The sequence below is a fragment of the Pinus tabuliformis genome, chromosome 7 (assembly GCF_031772625.1).
Source record: "Pinus tabuliformis cultivar Carrire ecotype Pingquan chromosome 7, CPIR1, whole genome shotgun sequence".
In the NCBI taxonomy this organism is placed as follows: Eukaryota; Viridiplantae; Streptophyta; class Pinopsida; order Pinales; family Pinaceae; genus Pinus; species Pinus tabuliformis.
The window spans coordinates 710628892-710649668 of record NC_142293.1 but is presented as its reverse complement, the minus strand read 5'-3'; the positions used below and the strand labels follow the sequence as shown (position 1 = coordinate 710649668).

At 41.2% G+C, this 20777-nt stretch overlaps 1 protein-coding gene across 1 annotated transcript in view; it reads right to left on the bottom strand.

Moving 5' to 3' along the window:
• LOC149249490 (ras-related protein RABB1c-like) overlaps positions 1 to 20250 on the bottom strand; it is a 167368-nt gene extending 147118 nt beyond the window's left edge. The window contains exons 1-3 of the mRNA XM_089458709.1: positions 19978 to 20250; positions 19728 to 19867; positions 17930 to 18012 (exon numbers count right to left, since the gene is read on the bottom strand). Coding sequence (XP_089314835.1) covers positions 17930 to 18012; positions 19728 to 19867; positions 19978 to 20023 — 269 coding nt within the window. The 5' untranslated portion in view covers positions 20024 to 20250. The remainder of the gene's footprint in view (positions 1 to 17929; positions 18013 to 19727; positions 19868 to 19977) is intronic.
• Positions 20251 to 20777: the final 527 nt, after the last annotated feature.

Below are 20777 nucleotides of genomic sequence, written 5' to 3'. Positions count from 1 at the left end.
TTTTTAATTTGAAATCTGGGTTCTTACACGATGCTACCCCAAATCAACACTCCCTCTTAGCCAGGACTGTGCTCTAGGAATACTCCTAACTGAGCATCACCCTGATCATCCGGCATCGGTCCTTATGCTGATGCTAGGCCTGCTGCCCAACATCCTCTGAAGCTGCTACATCATGTACTGCTACCCATGGCCCTGCCACTGCCACTGTTGCATCTGTACAACAACTCCCTTTGCATCTGTGTTGCTACCCATGGCTCTGTCACTGCCACTGTTGCATCTGCACTGCAATCCCTCTCATCATGCTGCAATGTGCTGCCCATAGCACTGCCACTGCTAACTATTGCACTGCAACTCAGTCACTGAGAAGTAGGTAACTAATCTCCCAACTCTAACATCTCTGTCAAGCTAGAGACACCCTCAATGCTGAAACTCCCTCTATTGCTGACAAGTGCTCTATCTCTGACCTCTGTGTTGCTGCAACAACTCCATGCATCTCGCACTGCTGCCTCACATTGTCCTGGGAATCCTGCACTGTAGCTTCCTCTGTTGCTCCATCCACATCCGTCTCTACCGACATCCGCCAGTCCTGCTACTCCCCTTCGGGGCTCCCACAGCAAGGTACAATCCAATAGGTTAGGTACCTCGAAGATCCTGCCCCTCATAGCCTGTAGTCCGTCTGACTACAGCTCGATGTCTCCCCACTTCCGCTCAAGTGGCGTGTGAACACTCATGGCACAGTCATCATCTGTCTCCACTTCTTTCTCCACCCTTGCTGGCACAGCCTTGGTCTCAGAAGCCTCTCCCTTGCTCTTCTTCCTCAGACAATGGCTCGCATAGTGACCCAGTTCCCCACAATGGAAGTATTTGACCTTGGAGAGGTCCTTCTTCTTCCGTTTCTCTTGCTTTCCCTCAGATGCTAGGGCAGCATCCTCTTTTTCCTCCTTGATTCTGATCCCCTTGCCACTGCTTCCTGCCTTGCTTAGCCTTCGGATCGCTTCTTGGCGAGAAGCCACCCACATTTCCTCCCAATCTGGAAGGGTCGCCCTACCCAGTATGCTTTGGACAAACACTTCCCAGTCTTCAGAGACTGCATTCAGGGTTGTTCTCAACATCAATTCTTGATCCGGCATGGACCCTATGGAAGTCAATTGATCCTGGCTCTCCTTCAATTGACCGAGGAAGATGTCAATCTATTCTCCCTTCTGCATCTGGTATGACCGCAGCTGATTTTCTAGTAGCATCCTTCTCTGCACAAAAGTATGCTGGTACAATTTCTTTAGGGCCTCCCACATCTCATTTGCCGTGTCCTTTTCGGCAATATGTGGTACTACATGGTCCTTGACCCCGTCAAGGATGATGCTCTTGGCCCTCGCCATTGCCTCCTCGTACTTGTCGTTCTCAGCTGGGTCAACTGGGATCGCTATTGTCCTCAAGGCGAAGTGCTTGACACGATTCCTGTCTAGAACGGACAAGATTTTGGCCTTCCAGACTACGAAGTTTGAGGCTCTGTCCAGTCTGTCCTGGTCTCTTACCCCATTCACTGCCATCTCGCTGCTCCTCTACTTCCCTCCTAGAAGTTCTTGGTGTGACTCCCTCTGAGCCTCGATTTCCCTCCTGGAAACCCTTCTGCCAATGTCGAGATGCCCCCACTCCGATCGTTAGTGCAGCTGCACCACTGATCCGGATTTCTTGGCTAGAAATCCTCGGTAGCAACTCCCTCCTCCTTGGTCTTGCCCTGTTAGGTATTGTTCTAACTACAGTACCCCACTAGCTTCACTCTGCAACTTACCCACAGCCTCCTAAGCCCCAGCAAACTGAAGGTTAGAGCTTCTAGGCTTTGCACAATCCTGGCACCAGCAAAATCCACACCTCCTGGCCACGGGCGTCAATCCTTCCTGACTGAGAAAGATGACTGGGCATTGCGTAGGTCGAGTCTGCTCCCCTCTGCCACTGCGTTGATCCTCTTCCCGGCTCAAACTTGATGACGCAGGCACTGCATCACCCCTTCCTTGCTGCTTCTCTGCTAGGAACAGCTTCTATCACTCGGGACAGTTGTTTTCTGCTGCTGCTGCTCTGCTCGGCTGATGTCCTCAGTTCTCCTGTGATCTGCAACCACCCTCTGATACCATGTTGGAATTTCTAAGTCTAACTGTTAGAAACCCTTCATGTACTTTTCTGATTTATTTCTGCCTACTTGTTCTGATTAATTAACAAGTTATTTACCATGTAAATACTGAAAATAAATACAAGTACATGCTCAACGCATTACAGATCACCAACTGAAGGAAACAAAACAAGCACACAAGTGACACCATTGTTTTTTGATGCAGAGCTAGTACTTTAACCCAACAATCATGTAAGGTTAACACTAAACCCCGCTGTATAACCCAGGTTAATGCTCTGATTCTAGGTGATTAATCATTAATATATTACTATGGGTTAAAAAACCCCTCTTCAACCTTACTCTCGATTCTCATCAATCAATTCTATAAGTGGAGACTTTTCCTCTAAATTAATTTTATTAAACGAAATATTCTACAACCCTTTTCTACGTGGCTTGTGGGACCTCCCGGCGTGAATACCCATAATAGAACTTTATACCATAAATTAAGCGCTGAGCCAACACGTGTCCCCCTCTTTATTCCGGCGCCACGATCTCCACCGTTGGTTCAGTGCTGATCCAACGACTATCGCGTCGTCCACTCGCCAAGTAGCCCGGACGATCTCCACCATCGATGTGACCCGTCCAATCGAACGGCTATCGCGCAATCTCGCGCAGATTCTAGCACGATCGATATTTGGTCGAGAGCACGCGAGAAAAGTGGTTTTCCTTTTCCATCGTGTGCTACGTGTCACTCACTTAGGCTAATCGCGTGAAATTTAGAAATACCGGTTACCACTTTCTTACCCACGCGAGATACCACTTACCATAAACGTCGCCGACTACTGACTTGTGAAGTGTTGACCGATTTAACATGCGATCTGCGCTTTAATCTGAGCCGTCCATCCTCCATTTCCAACGATGCGACCTAATCTCCATTGTCCATTCACCTTCGTTATCTCTTTATAATCCTTTAGGAAGTTGGGAAAAGCCTGCGTCCTCCACTATAGAAGATAGTTCTCAATCTTCCTCTGTCTACTGTGAAAACCAATTGCACTCGCTTCCGCTGATCTCTCCGTCCATTCAAAAGGAAAATCCCGATCTCTACATGCCTATACACAGGTTTTATTAGATAATTAAATGCTAATCCCGTAAAGGAAATTCCGTCAGTGATTCATGCTATTCAACACAAAAATTCCACAGTATTTCTCAGATTCACAGCCAACGCACCATAAGGCTATTAAGACACATACAGACACAAATTCCCACACATGATATATATACAAATCCACATTGTTTTGGTATTTTTATAAGATATTTACAAGGAAAACAGTCACATTCGACTGTTTCAATTCTTTTCCATAAAATCCATCTACTGCTCTTCCTAACTCCTCACTCTTGCTCTTACTATCCTCTAGCTCTCTAACCCCTAGCTAGCCTCTAGCTAACCTCTGGCTAACCTCTCGAATTATTCAAAAGATCACAATTTATACAAAAACAGATTCATGAACCAATTTAGTTCAGATCCAACAATCTCTCACTCTCTCCCAAAGTATCTCTCCAGCTCCACTCTTTTCTCAAACAAAATCCCAAATTAATCATTTAAATCCCTCAAATCCTCACTCTTCCTAGGATTACTCAATTGTCTCTAAGATCTCTACATTCACGACATATTCTCCATAAATAAATTTACAATTAAAATCCCCTCAACTCAACTAAACTTAAGAAAATAAATAAAATGATTAAGGGAACCCACTCCCTTTAGTAAATGTGAACTAAGACTCATGGGTCTTATAAGTTTTGACGAATGTTCTTGCATCATTTTTGGACCAATGTCCCCAGAAAAACCCAATGCGAGAAAACCGGTGCAGATATCTAAGGGTTTTAATTATTAAGCAGTTTCAGAATACAATATGGGTGCCAAAGCTGTCTCACCCAACAGATAATAATCTCGGTAGTAGTACCTCTCAGTCGGAGACAAATATTCTAGCTGAAACCCCGGATAAACACTCCGACAGCTCCCAGCTCCAATCTGCCCCACGAAAAACCGCAGCGTCAGCCTCTAGGGAATGCATCAGCCCTTTCTGGCCCAGCGTCACCCTAGCTCGCCCTGTGTCAACCTCTGAAGGCATTGCGTCAGCCCTTAGAGCATCTGCGTCACCCACGCTGGCTCTCTAGGCACTTGGCAGCTCTTGGCTGCCTCTGCATGAGCCCTGGATGGCTCTACGTGAACCTTTGGATGGCTCTTCATCCCTCTCTCCCGACTTCTATGCTGATCCTCCTGGTACTATCTGTACCTCTCTGCTTCTATATTCACTGCCCCTCAGCTGCAACTCTGATCACTCCTTCGATTTCCTCAGCAAACCCTGCCCCAGAAAATCGAATTCTTGATCAACTCGGTGTGTTCTCCAAGTGACCCTCAAGCCTCCTCTTATACTTTTCTTGTTGACAATTCAACAGCCGAGATTAAGTCCCTAATCAACAGCTAAGATTAATTCTTGCTTGATCCATGACTTCTGGACCATTCTAACACATTTTTATGTTAATACACATTAATATTTTATTTTCCCTAAGTTTAAACTTAAGGACTCCATTAAAAATATTAATTATTTTAATATCTCTCAAATTGTTTAGAATCTGTCCAAACCATTTCTGGGTATTAGAGATCTCATGTGCCTTAGCCTCTCCACCAAGTTTCGAGGCTAGAGCACATCCGATGCTACCCCAAATCAACAATCATAATAAAAATACTTCGGGGTTCAATTCATGGTGTTCTTTGTCCATTGATCTGTGGTACGTGCAGGTTATGTGTTTTCCTATATTGTGCTAAATTTTTATATAAGCTTGTTATTTCATTTGTCGGTGATAAGAACATTATATTAGTAGATTTTGGGTCTATCTTAAGTGATCTGATTCACCATATGTCTAACAAGTTTGCTTGGAGAAATATATAGAGATCTGCAGGTACATCGACCCTTGGGCTCCAAGTTCATAGATTTTGGAGAAGGGTCGATTTTGTTTGGGCTCTGGGAATTTTTATGTGATTTTCTTAATTCGCTAAAGGTTGTGGTTAATACTATAAATTTCAAAACACATTGATCCGTTGTCATTATTTAAAAAATTATTCCTCAAAAAAAAATTACAAGCATTGTATATTTGTAGATAAGTGTAAATATTTTGTAAAATATTTTTTTCTAACCCTTGTTTTGTAGTACTTGGGGTTTGGGGTTTATTTGGAATTTTGTATATATTGGGGTTTTGGGGAAATTTTTATTTTCACTTGTGTAGGTGAGCTTCAAGCTAATCAAGAAGATTTTGTTAGGGTTTTGAGCTAGATCTAGGCCCTTGAGAGTAAGATCTAGTCTCCATCAACATTTGCAGGGCCAGCATCCAAGATTTTGCAGTGAATTTGGACGATTTTCGAACATCTAAAATAAAAATCATTTTTGTAGGCGTTTGAAACTTTTTTTAGGGCCTCCTAGGCCCAACGTCAATCCTCCTAGCCCTAGTCGCGACTCCCTCTTCCCTTTCCTTGGTTAGTCGTAGGCCTGAATAGGCCTCTAAGGCCTTGCCATCAAGCCCTTTGTCGTGGCCCTTATCCTCCCTGTTGTCAACCTTTTAGGGTTGTTACCCTTGGTCACAAGCCTTCCCCCCCTCGGCCTGCCTCCTTGTCGTGGGCTTGGGGATGCCCTTAAGGCCCTCAACCTCTCTCTAACCCTCTGCCACAAGCCCTTTAGGCTGCTTTTCCCCTGTCGCAGGGTTATTTGTCCTTGCAGCCCCTCTCTAGCCTTAACACTAGCCCTTTAGGGCCTAGCGCTGCCCTTTTCCTTGCCTCCCTTACTCCATTCAGTGATTCACTGGGTTTTCATTTGATTTTGCCTCTAGTACTTGTGTTTGCAGCAATTTCACCAGAGGAATTTTGGGCAAGCAAGTGTGCCATCTCCAAGGCCTGAAGCCCAAGTGGTTTTCTCTCTCAAACCTTACTCCCTCACTGTTTTACTTACAGCCATATAATTACTTGATAACAGTGACATCTAACTCATTTAAGTAACATAAAATCGCCTAGCATATTTCTAAATCATTTGCATCACTTGGGCATTCACTGTTTGGGCAGATTTCACAAATTTGGGTAACTGTCATACTGTTTTGAAGTGCATATTAAGGTCTGATATATAACAGTGACAGTGGCACCTAGAAGAAGCTTAGATCATTAAAAATCTTGTGTTGGCTAAGTGGCTTGATATTGGGTTACTTCAGGTGCATTTTTGCCCTCATAGGCATCTCATATTTTGCATCCTAAGTGCTCTAAGTTGAATTAACTTGCTATTGTCCTAAAAGTTTAAATTTTGCTCATTAAGTGCCATTGGAACATAAGTTGCATAAGGATTATTGATTTGGTTTAATGCTCTATCGTTGAAAAGATTGCTAGCATTGGTAGCATCAGATTTTAAAGTAAAATTATCATTGGTTTAGTTGCTACATTGCTTCTATTGTTCAAGGGATCTAACATTGTGTTTTCTTGTGAGTTCCATAATCCTAAAGTTCATAATTTGCGGTTAATAAGCTCATTCACATAAGTACTTTAATCTCAAAATCTAAATTCATCTTGCATGGTTAGTATTGTCACATTGGAGATCTAATTTTCTTACATCTAATTGACATTGTGATATTTAATTGTGCTTAAAGAACATCTAACTTTTGAGCAATGTCTTGTTGGCATCCTTTTCATTCTTGTGTTATCTCATCTAAGTGCTAATAAGAACCTTGGTTAATTGTTCTTGATAATAAGTGCTCTAGTCTCTTTTACTTGCTATCATTGTCATTATTGTTTTATGTTTAAGATATATTGTGGATGACAAATTTTATCTTTGGCACATTGGTAGATCATTATGAAAAACATTAACTTCATTTTGAACAATTATCTCTGGGTCATCTTTACACCTTGTGGGGACTTTACCTTGTGTTTAATATTGTATCTTAATTCATTGTTAAGTACTCTTTGTCATAAGATAATTATAACTAAGTACTTAAAGTCAAAAACAATCTTAACTCAAGATCACTCAACCATTTTGCATTGCATTCTAGACTTAGTCCTACATTGATTAATGTAACTCCAAGCATAAGCTTGGTTGATAGAAAGATGGGAATACCCTTTATCTCTTGTTTGTGAATGCTAGACCCTCTCTAGTGGTTAAAACGGTGACCTTGCAGTCGTCAAAGCAACAGTCTTTGCAGTGCCAAAGGCACCAGGTATGTTAGATTTCAAGGAGAGGTATCGTTAACCAAGTCTTTGCTTGCTTCACCTTGACTTCTCTCTGCCACCTACTTTTGAGACTAGCCTCAAAATAGATAAGGATCAAGGGAATACACTTAGCTAGGCATATAATTAAAATCAATCAAAATTGTTGCATCTCACCTAGGTCATAGGATTTGCATAGCATATAGGATAGCGAAGCATCTAAGCAGCGATTGTTCATTTGGTCACTTGGTATTTAATTGATCTAAAGCAAGTAGTTGACTCCATAAGGCACTAATCTCATATATAAATCTAATCAAATCTTTAAAACTTGCTAAAATCAACTAAGTGACTAGGCCATTCAATCGTGTCTCCCGGACTTGTTGGTTGTTGACGGGTCTTGTATTCTCTTATTTCATAGGGACTACACCCCATAGCCTATTGTTGCGAGACAGCTAGAATGGAAAGGTCGGGGATCAGAGTGACAGCCCTCGACCTGAGTCGTTGTCGCGTCGTGCCTGTACAATCTGAACGACAACATTCACCAAATACATCAACGACCAAATCATCCACCAATAAAGTGTGGGATCTACTCGCTCCAATCTGAATGTATCTACCTTCCTCCAATTTGTGACTAGAGGCATGGTCATGGGCCTGCAATCCTGCATGTGAAATCTCCTCAAAATTTACAGAGCATACTTTCCCTATCCCACGAATATCTATCCATCACCCTGCCAAACCTCCAGCCCAAGGAAATATTGCATCAACCCCATATCCTTCATCTCAAACTTGCCTGCAAGATCTCGCTTGCACTCTTGGATGAATGCCAAAATCAAGTCATCCACATATAACACCAAAATAAGTGGCTCACCTCCAACAACAATGTAGTAAATTTTGGGGTTCGCTTCACTCTTGATGAAGCCCAATCCTTGAAGGTAACTATCTATCTGAGCATACCATACCCGCAGAGCCTACTTGAGCCCATATAAAGCTCTCTAGAGTCTGTATACGTGTGTCTCTCTACTGCATGTCTCGAATTTCTCCAGCTACTCGATATAAATCTCCTCAACAATCCCAATGAGGAAGGTTGTCTTCACGTCCATTTGGTGGATTTTCCATCCCACCTGTGCTACAATAGCAGCAACTGCCCTGACAGACGAATACCTAGCAACTGGGGCAAAGGTCTCGTCATAGTCAACTCCCTCTATCTACGAGAACCCCTTGGCCACAAATATTTCCTTGTACTTCTCAATACTCCCATCAACTCCATGCTTGATCTTGTAGACCCAACGAAATCCTACCATAGATTTGTCCTCTAGCCTCAGTACCACCTCCCAGACATCGTTCTTCATGATGGAAGCATACTCCTCCAGCATGGCATCTCTCCACACCTGCTGAGTGACTGCCTCTTGATAACTGGAAGGCTCAGCATCTATCAACTCTGTCATAAGTGCCATGTATCCTATGTACCTCTGTGGTTGTCTACTCTACCGAACTGAAGTACTTGGAGCAACAACTTGCTCCTATGCCTCTTGAATCAGCTGATCTTACCATCTTGCTCTCCTTCTCCCTGTGTTGGGAGTTGTTGCCTGAATGGGCTCCACTCGCTCTTCCATCTGCATATCCCTCTTATCCTCATCCGGCCCATGCACAACTGTGATATGAGGTATTGGCTGAGCTTCTTGCTTTGGAGCCTGCTGCTCCTCCTCTTGCACAATAGCCTACTTGTGCTCTAAGGACTTTCTCAAAGCCTTATCCTTCTCAAACTTCACATTTGTCCTGATGACTATCTTCCTATGTGTTGGAATGTACGCCTTGGATGGGTCATTGTAACCCACAAAGATGCCCTTCTTTGTTTTGGTCCCCAGCTTCTTCCTTTCCTCCTATGGTAAATGGCAATATATAAGGCTACCGAATATGCAAAAATGAGACACATTCGATTTCTTCCTTGTAAATACCTCCTCTGATGTAACTAGCCCAACGCTCCATGTGGGCTCCAGTTCTACAAGAAAAATGTTGTATTCCATGCCTTCGCCCAAAGAAACTTAGGCAACCCCTGGTCATGCAACATGGCTTTGGTCACTCAAACAATGGCCCTATTTTTGCACTCCGCCACCTCGTTCTGTTGAGGAATATATGGTGTGGTCAACCCCCTCCTAATGCCCTCCTTGGTACACAACTCTTTGAATGCATTTGAGGTATACTCCCCATCATTGCCTGACCTCAACACCTTGATCTTCTTGCCATTCTGGTTCTCAACCAAGGCCATAAACTCTAAAAAAATTAAGAAGACCTCATCCTTCTTCTTCAAGAAAAATATCCAGGTCTTCCTGGAGTGATCATCTATGAAGGTGACATAATACTTGTACCCACTAAAAGATATTGTAGAGAAAGGACCACATACATCTGAATGAACAAGGTCCAAGATACCCTTGGCCTTGTCGTCTCTGCTAGGAAAAGATGATTGCATACTTGCAAGGCAACCCTATTGCTATCTCCTTAAGGATCTTTAGCGCTCCATGGTGCAAATGCCCCATGCACCTATACCCCAACTCCCCAAGCTCGTTGCCTAAGTCACGGCCTCCTCTGCTAGTCAATGTTGCGGCTGTCTCAAACTGTAATCTATATAGGCTCTTGTGCCTAACCCCGATTTGCTTTAGCACCTTGGAGTCTAAGGGTTTTATAAAAACCTTACCTTGTCTAAAGGTCACCTCATACCCCTTATCCTCCAAAGTTGAAACTGAAACGAGATTCTTCTTGAGCCATGGTACGTAAAGAACATCTTTGAGATATAGAGGGTTTACAAACTCCCTCTCAAAACGAATTGTACCAATACCCTCGACCTGGTACTTCCCATCGTCTCCCATATATATGTCAAACTGTATGTCCTTGTCTAACAGTTTGCTAAAATACTTCTCATTTCCTATCATATGAAAGGACGCAGCGCTGTCCACATACCATAAACTAGTCACCACTAAACTTGCCATACAGGCAATGAGAGAGAACCTCTTCTCAAAAAGAGAGGAAAACTCATCTATCTCTATAGAGGTTGTTAGTTGATCCTTTTTGGACCCTTTCTTCCTGTTGTTGGAAATTGTAACTAGGTTCAGTCTTCATAATGACCTATTTGTAATCATGACATTGTGATTGTATACTTTGTATAAAGAAAGAAAAGAAAAATTTTATTTTTATGTAAAGCATGGGTTTCATGTTCAAGTCTAGGTCAAAAGCATGTTCTTCATGCTTCTAGGTCTTTCTAGGTCTTTCTAGGACAAATAATAAATTATGTCATGTATTATAGTCCCATTTGGACTTGTTGTAACAAAGAAAAAAATATTTATTTTGTCAAGAAAAAACCATTTATTTCTCCAAGACCAAGTCGGCCCCAATCAAGGACAAGTCAGCCTAAAGGAGGGCAATTTGACCCCTCAAGGAGGCTATAAATACAAGGAGCTTAACCTCATTTGGCACACACACACACAACAAGTTCGATCTACAGTAGCAAAGGAGAAAGAAGAATTGGATGGACGAAGAAAGAAGGAAGAATCAAACTTTCTTGGGCTAATCTCTTTCTCTCTCTCCACACATGCGAAGTTAGGGTTTTTGTGCAACTGCAATTGCAGGATGCCGAAATTCTGAGGAGCAATTGCAAGGCCAAAATTCTGGGACAAAGTTGCAGTAGGTCGAAGTTTGGTAGCTGCCTTGAAGAAGATTTTGCTAGGGGGTTGACTTTGTGCTTGGGAGAATTTTGGGCTTTGGTCTTTGGGTCTTGGAAGTCTCTTTGTGAACAGATTCTATAAGAAGAGAAGCATTTTTTTGGGTTTTCCCCTTGGAGGGGTTTTTCCCTGGCTTGGAGCCTATATCTTGTGTACTTTGTCTTGTTGTGATCTTCATTGTTTTGGTAATTGCTTGATGAACAAGATCTAATAAAGTAATAAAAGTCCAACACATATCACAAGTAATTATCAAGTTAAGGAAAATCTATATAATCTCTAAGTCTCCTGATTTTCCAACATGGTATCAAAGCTAAGGTGCAAGAAGGAGACTAAAGATCACATTCTAGTTGGCACTATGACAAGGGTTATAAGGAAGGTTTTCAAATTTCTTGGGAATCTCACTACATCCATCAAGGATTGCATATTGAAGATCATCTCCAAGCTAGCAAAGAAAGTAATAAATGGAAGTTTGTTCTCCACTTTATTCAGCACTTTCAAGGACGAGAATGTATGGGTTATTGATAGTGGTGCCTCCAGACATATGACGAGAGAATGCAGTCAACTTCAGACCTTGTCAAAAGGAACCTCCTCTCACTCAATCAAACTTGGAGACAAGAAGAGTTATCCAGTGAAAGGGATTGGATCTACTTCGTTGGAGCTCGAGTCTGGTGGAAGTATTCACCTCAACAACATTCTATATGTTCCAGGTTTGAAGAAAAACTTACTTTCTATTTCTTGTCTAGAGGATAAGGGTGATAAAATTTCTTTTGTTGATGACAAGGTTTTGGTTTGAGGTAAGGGCTCCAGTATTGATAATGCTACGGTGATTGGGATTTGTGAGGGGACATTATAAAGAATTTTTACACCTCTATCTCAAGCCCTAGTCCACTCGAATGTGAGTCCTTCCAAACTATGGCATAGAAGGTATGGACACTTTCGTTATAATATTTTTCCATTTCTAAGTCAAATGGTCAATGGCATCCCCGAATTAAAGGAAGAACATGAAGGGACCTGTAAAGGGTGTGCTCTAGGCAAGAATGTAAAGAAACCATTTGCAAGAAGTGATATTAAATCTAAGTAAGCTTTAGATCTCATTCACTCAGATGAGTGTGGACCTATGGCAATAAAATCTCTTGGTGGGAATCAATATTATGTAACCTTCATTGATGATTTCTCAAGGAAAACTTGGCATTACCTCCTCAAGAACAAGGATGGCATATTCGAGAAGTTTCAAGAATTAAAGAATGAAGTGGAGAGCCTAACTGAGAGAAAGATCAAGACTCAGAGGCCTGACAATGGTGGAGAATACACCTTCAAAGAACTGATAGCATTCTGCAAGAAGTAGGGATTAAGAGGGACCTTATTGTTCCTTACAATCATGAACAGAATGGTGTGGTTGAAAGGCAGAACGAAACAATTGAAGAATGTGTAAGGGCCATGCTACATGATCAAGATCTCCCTCAATTCCTATGGGGAGAGGCATGTGTGACAGTTGTTTACTTGCAAAACCGAAGTCCTCACAAGATTCTCAACAATATGACTCTGGAAGAAGCATTTATAGGAAAGAAGCCAAGTGTGGATCATCTTCAAATATTTGGGTGTCCTGTGTATATACATATACCCAAGGACAAGAGAAAGAAATTGGATCCTACCAGTCTAAAGGGCATCTTTGTTGGGTATACTGCTTCATGTAAGGCGTGCAGAATCTATATTAAGGAGGATCGTCGAATTGAGGTAAGTAGGGATGTCATCTTTGATGAAAGCATAGCTTACAAGAAATCAAAGGATGTTCCAGTCAACTCAATGAAGAAGAGATACCTAACTTTGAGGATATCAAGGGACAATGATGGTCAAGACCAAACATCTACTCAAGAAGATATTGAAGGTCCTAGTGAACTTGTGCAACAAGTAATTGTTCCAGAAAATCGAAAGAGGCCTGCTTGGTTGAGAGCTACTCTACAAGAAGCAGAAGGACACACAGCAAAGGGAACCTTCAAAGAAAGTAAACAACCGAAAAGCTATTCTAGGTATGTTGCATATATGACAAAGCTCATTGAAGTAGAACCTTCCTCCTATGAAGATGCAGCTAAACATCAAGAGTGGAGGAATGCAATGCAGGAAGAATACCAATCAATCATGAAGAACGATGTCTGGGAAATTGTCCCTAGGCCAAGTGACAAATCCATAGTCACTTCAAAATGGATTTACAAGATAAACCACGCTGCGAATGGGAGCATTGATAAATACAAAGCAAGGTTTGTAGCAAGAGGCTTCTCATAGAAAGAAGGTATTGATTACGAAGAAACTTTTTCTCCTACAGTTAGATATACAACAATAAGATCACTTGTTTCATTGGCTGCTACTATGGGATGGAATATCCATCAAATGGATGTTAAGACAGCATTTCTGAATGGGACTATTGATGAAGAGGTTTACATCGAGCAACCTCAAGGATTTGAAATAAATCAAAAGGAGACTCATGTCTGTAGGCTGAACAAGGCTCTATATGGCTTAAAGCAAGCACCAGAAACACAAACAACTGATATTATGGAAACTTAAATCACAAACACATTGAGTTTTCTAGCATGCACAACGGAAAATAAATCAGAAGGCAAACACATCAACACATAGTACACAAAATATACCCAGGAAACCCCAACTCTGAGGAAAACCTGCAACGTTGTGTGTATTTTATTATTCTTTTGCAGCAAAAGATTTTCTTTTGAGAATTACAACGAAGAAACGTCCCAATTTATCACAAGAAAAATACTCGTCCACTCTCCAGCTAAATCAATTCCCTTCCTGCGCACTAGATTTGTGAAACCTCTCCGCAGATCAACAATTCAACCCACGTGTGTGAGCGCACTTCTTCTTTCATGTGTGCACATGCGAATAGATCTCTGCACTAGACTAGAAAGGTTCGGCCCTCACTCAATGTCTACTGCTTGGATGCTTAGTTTGCGATCTACCGAAACCCTTGCTCTTCCTTCGCTACTCTCTCACACATGCTTGTGCTCAACTGACTTGCCACCAACTCGCTCTATCTCCTCTTATAACTTTGACCTCAACCCTAATCTCCTTCTCAACGACCGAGATTAAATCGTGATCAATGGCTGAGATTAAATCATAAGTTAAGAACTTTTACTTTTTTCTTATGTCTATCTTTAGGAAATAATTAAATAAATTAATATTCTGCCAAAGTGGCAATCTTTTGTGTTCTTTTGCTAGTTTTAGCACTTGGACAAGAAGAACACTTCTCTGCTCCAATCAACAATTCTCCTTGTCAATTAGAGATATTCCCTTTCAATAGAGATGGGCCAACCCGGCCTTCTATGCTAGAACTAGTGACTTTATCACATCATTATGTATTGACTTACCCTGAAATCCATGAGTTTACCGAGTACTCTAGGCATGCATTGTTAGGTAAAATTGACTCGGGTTAGAGTCAAGGTTGACTAAGCTAAACAGTGGTGGTTTTGGGGCACGCGGTGTTATGTACCCATGGTTTTCTGCCCATGGTATTGCATGTAATGGAGCCTATAAAAGACTAGGAAGACTTCATTGTAAATAGACCAGGGAGGTGAGCGATGAAGGCTCACTTGGCCGGGTTGGCTAATGAAATTTCATTAGGGTGGGTTTTCCCCGGAGTTGGGGTTTTTCCCGATTAAATATTGTTTGTATTGTTTATGTGTTTTGTTGTTGGTTGTTCTTCTCGGTAAATCTCCATAAATAAGTTAATCTCTCCAATAATTTTTCTTCATCTAGCTATCAGAGTTGAAGGTGGATCAGGTGCAATTTTTGGCTTTAAAGGGACGCCTCTATAGCGAAGGTTAACCTGGAGTGTTTTGCGAGAGTGGGATGATGGCTATGAGGTTGAATTTCTGGATCGACATATCAAAGCAAAGATGCAGGCGCTGGCGTGAAAAAGGTTGTTGCTGAGTTCACGAGATCTCGGGTGAAAATGTTGGTGATCTGATCGTTCATCGAGGAATTGGGTTTATTAATTCGTGGAAAGTATGGTATGATATTTGTAAGTCTTCCAGGGTGATGAAAACGTGGTATGATGCAATTATTTTTTACAAATACTATGCATCTCCTCATGTGGCAAAAGCTATAGAGGCATCAGGTTCTATATGTTATTCTCAAGGATGAGGATGAAACAGAGAAAGTTGAAGCTGCAGCATCGCTAGTGCCCCTGGTCCAAGGCCACAAGCGCATTAGAAAACTGTTTGTGGCTAAGGAGGGTGCTAACGCCATGAAACACTGCACGAGCTCACTTGGAAGATCTTTGAACCATACATAAAGCAATTTCATTGGGCTCTGATGGATTTGTTGCTCTGTAACAATTCAAGAACCACCGTCAACAGGGTGGGCATTGATTCAATGCCTTCAAGCTCGTTGCAGAGAATGCAACTGTCAAGGATTAAGTGTTGGATGATGGTGGCCTTGGCTACAATGTCGACAACGAGGAAGATGATTGGGAGGCAGGCGATCTCCCTTAATTTTCATTAGAAGGAGCTCAGGCAGATGGCGGATTTGCTAAGAAGAAAGGAAGTGGCGAATGGTTTGTCGGAAAATCAAAAGAAGGACATGGGGCATATGTTAAAGAAAGCTTCGACTCTGTCAGCTGCAACAGCATTGATGGGGAAGCAGAAAGTTTCATCCATCTTTGCCTCCGCGTCAATGTTCAAGAATTAGTGATGATGGAGCTCTAAACAACAGCAGACTAGTGTCCGTGGTGGTAGAATATTATGGCCATCGGGGACTCATGGATCAAGCAACGATGTTGTTGGACATGGCCTCGGAAATCGTAGATCGACACAGGGAGAAAAAGGCTTGTGTGAGGTTCAATAAAAAGTTGGAAAACGCTTGAATGAGTATTTCAGTGTCAAAGCAACAGAGAAGATGGATGCTCGGGCAATGGCGGTGGAGGCAATCTTGATGGTTGTGAAAGTGTTGCGAGGCAGGGAGTAGGGAGCAGGGGAAATTCAGTAAGTTTGTAGTGAAACTCTCTCGAGGGAAATCGCAGTTTCATCTCATGGCAGTGGATCTTGCTATTGTGCTCCTTGGAAGCTTCCCTGATCCCTCAAGCTCAACGGAGAGGATGTGGATGAGGATGAACATCACACCATGGAGGAACAGTTTGAAGATGTTGATTGTGATGCATTGCAGGAGCAGGATGCAGATGTTGAGAATGAAGTAGATAAAGAGAGGCAGGGAAGGGATCGGAATGCAGCAGTAGAAGAAGCACAGTCCTCATGTCAGAAGGATCAAGGGTTTGTGTAAGTTGATTCCAATGCTGAGACTAGTAAAGTGAATGAGCAGTAGAGCAATAAATTTAAAGGTGGCTAGGGTATCATTGGAGAGCATGGGCATGAAGAGGCTCAAAGACTACAAAAGTGAGAGAGGATGTGTCAAGACAGCAACAAGGGTAAACAAAACAAAACAAAAATTATTAATGATTATAATGGAGTTAATTATTGGCAATTGCATGTAAATGGGCATACTGTTGTAAGACCTGGTAAGGCATGTGTACCTCTGGGTAATTACTGGTAAATTCTGGGTTAGACCTAGGTGATAGGGGGGATGTCGGGTTAACAAACACCCTGGTATAAAAACTTTGAGGGGGGTAAGAGCTAGAGTGAGCGAGGATGACTCACTTAGCAAGGTTGGCTGGATTTAGTCAAGGAACCCCAAGTCAAGTTTAAGGGGGGAATGTTAGGTAAAATTGACTCAGGTTAGAGTCAAGGTTGACTAGATTAAACAGTGGTGGTTTTGGGGCACACAGTATCGTGTACCCATGGTTTTCTCCCCATGGTATTATTGCATGTAATGGAGCCTATAAAAGGCTAGGAAGACTTCATTGTAAATAGGCCAGGGAGGTGAGCGGTGAAGGCTCACTTGGCCGGGTTGGCCAGGGTTTTGGCCAAGGCTAATGAAATTTCATTAGGGTGGGTTTTCCCCAGAGTTGAGGTTTTTCCCGGTTAAATGTTGTTTGTATTGTTTATGTGTTTTGTTGTTGGTTGTTCTTCTCGGTGAATCTCCATAAATAAGTTAATCTCTCCGGTATTTTTTCTTCATGCATAATGGTTCATCTTTCTTTGACCCTTGCTTGTTTCCCAGTGAAGGTGAAATTGCCTACAAGCTTATAACTTATAATCCCCTACAGCCCTGCCTGCTTCCCAATAAAGGTAAAATTGCCTAAAAGGTTAATAATCCCCACAATCAAGGGGAAGGTAGGAAAACATATAAGTGGAAAGGTGCACGCAAGATTATACCATAATTTCTGTAGATTCAGAATTTATTTGACTATGATCTATTCAAATAGTAACAGAACTTTGTTATGGCTATTCCAAAATTTGTCACAGCAATTATGGCCTACATTCTCTCCCTATAGATTGATCAGTGAAGCAAGTTTAAGAAAGTAATTCAAACACAATATATTTGAAACTGCAACTTTTACAGAAATTTCAATCACTAGAGAACAATATTTTTCCAACTGGAAGCAACTATCTATCCTTAAATGACTCATCTATAAGAAGTGAGCATGATTATCTGGGACCCTTTTTTGTTGTTATTCATGAAACAATCCCCACCAAAAAGGGGAGTATTAGAAAATTGATATATTGCATATGAACACAACAATTAGAGGTTGCAACTCGAGCCCATGAGTTGTTTATTAAATAGGCAACCCTCTATCCATCCCATGAAATGCATTCCTCCATCTTTTAATTTGGCTAGTTTAACAGAAAGTTACATAAAACACAAAAGGATATTGTAAACAGATGACCAGAGGAAAATTAAAAATGGTCCTTCATAACAGGTTGCCAAAAGGAATAGTTGGAACATGATGGAAGTCTTGAAACAATGAAATACCTTGTGATGTCATAAACCAAAAGTGCTCCGGCTGCCCCTCTGTAGTATGATCTTGTAATTGATCGAAACGACTCTTGTCCTGCCTACAATAAGGGGAAAAATATACTTGGCAAGTCAAATCCCCCATGTGATAAACCATGCTCATGGCAATGGGTTGCGATGTAAACAATCTAACACAGGAAAATAATTTACAGAATAGATAAATCAGTGAGCTTCTTCAAGTTCACAAGTTTCAAACTTGAAAATTGAAAACGAAGTTAATTTATTTAGTGATTCAGGACTGTCAATGTCAACAAACTAAATTCATATGGCATATAAATTCCAAAGAGAAAGTAGCATAGAACAACAAACATTGCAAGCAGATGCGCAGTCACCCTTTTCCAAAAACCGCAGTTGTGGCCACCAATTCGAATATTGAAATGTATTACTCATTCCACACAATAATCTATGACAGAAACACTACATACATTTTCTGGACAATCCTCAGAAAATGGTAGAGCAAGCACCACGACCAATTCATAGAGGATCACATCACTCATGAGGGATAACTTTTAAAAATGACCATTTTTTCTTAATACATTCTATGCCGGACATGATTCCCATTTGTAAAATGAGAAACATGGCTGCTGTAAGCCAAAATATAAAACCTGGCATCCTTGAGAATTGATTCAAACATGGGCAAGAGCATTTGACTTCATACAATGTTGGAGCATCTACCCCGTGGATTTCCAAAGAGAAGAATATTGAAATCCAGTGTGAGATAAATGCCCACTAAAAATTCTCTGACTGAAGCCCTTGTTGCAAAAATCCTTTCGGAAATATACTGCCAACGGGTCCGAAAAGAAATTTATTGGAAATATCCGGGAAAATCTCCAAACTCATAGGCTTGACTTGGAAAATTTTGGAAAAAAATGGGAAAAATCAACAACTCCAGAAATCTTGGAGAAAATCCAAAATATCGGGAGAAATGGGAGACATTTTCAAGACTTGCATAGTGCATTCTACAGCCCGGGTGAAGGATGGGGTGGCCCATCAGCTCATCATTGTCTCTGTTACAGTTAACTATAGAGTGAATTGGGAGCATTGAATATGGACACTGGGCCGGAACCATCTAAACCAGGGTCTGATTTCATATGTACCCCAAGGTTGTGAACCTCAAGGATGCATATCTCAAATTCATACAAATGACCAACATATCAACATGGGTTCAGTGCATATCATACCCAAGTTTAAACGGGTCTGTGTTATTTACAATTTCCAGATGAATTCTGGATGGGATTGCATATATACAAGATGAAAAGAAAGAATATGCAAGAAAGAAACCAATGAGAGGACAAATGGTAGCTGACCCCAGTCATTTAAACCAGGGTCTCATTTCATATGCACCTCAAGGTAATGGCCAACTATCAAGATGGGTTCGCTGCATATCATACCCGAGTTAAATGGGTCTCTGCTGGTTACAATTTCAAGACGAATTCTGCAGAGGATCGCATTCATACAAGATGGAAAGAAGAAACAGGCAAAAAAGAAAATGGATGGTAACTGACGCGGACCTTTGTAAGCCAGAGGCTCATTCATTGCACATCAAGGTTGCAAAGCTCGAGTATGCATAACTCAAATTCACACATATCGCCAACATATCAACATGGGTTCGGTACATTCCATATCCGGATTTAAATGGTTCTGTGCTAGTTGCAATTTCAAAATGAATTCTGCATGGGCTTGCATAAATACAAGATGAAAAAAAAAAAAAAAAGGACCGAAAAAGAAACCAGTGAGAAAATGGATAGGATGCTACCGTATCCCAGATCTGAAGTTTAATGGGCTTGTTGCCAATGGTGATCATGCGCGCCCCAAATTCCACCCCGATTGTCAAGTCATGCACTGGCTGGAACCTCTTGTCCGTGAATTGCAGCAATAGACATGATTTCCCAACACCTTCCAAACACCAAGACTTTTATCAATTCACTCGTTCAAGTAAAAATGCAATGCAATTATTCATGGATATATATAGAACAGAATAAATTTATACAGATCGAGGTGCCTACCAGTGTCTCCGATGACAATGTACTTGAAAAGGTACGCGTAAGACATTCTATCCTGGCAATGGCGATTCACTCCGAATCCACGACTACGCCTAATTTGAGCAAACTGTTTATACAATATCAATGTGTGTGGGGGAATTTATGGATCTGTGCGGCCCCTGATTCTGCAGGGAGTTGAGCTGTGTAATCTCTGTGTCCATTAGGTAGGCCATGCAGGCAGCCTTCTCACAGTATTGTGTATTGTATAAAAGGTGAAGGCTTGGTGTGTATATTTTTGTAGGATCCGCCTCTGATGTGACTTTTGGTTTTTCTTTGTCTGTTTGAATGCTCCGCATGTTAAATTTGGTTTAGAAGTTTGTTAGAAAAAGTAGATGATTTTTTGTGCAATTTGCAGGTAAGTAGCGCAGGTTGATAATCACTTTTTATTGAACATTTTAAAAAGTAATTTGTTCAGTAAGCTAAGCCATGTTCAGGTAAAGTCACTTAAGCCATGTTCAGGTAAAGTCACTTATTGTATGGCTAAGTTGGAAAAAAAATATATTATTATTATTATTACGTGGGAAAAGTAAAAATCAATAATTTAATTTTCAGTGTTTTGTTTAGTATTATAATTTAAATTGATGATGATTTTGCTTTAAATTATGAGATTCAAAGTTTATGGTAGGTTAAACCTATATATATTTGTTTTATTATATTTTTAGTTATAATGAATATTTTTTATTTTATTGAAAAATAAAAGATTTTGTTGATAATAATTTATTGGATTAGTGAAAGTGAAGTGTTATTATTATTTTTATTATAGT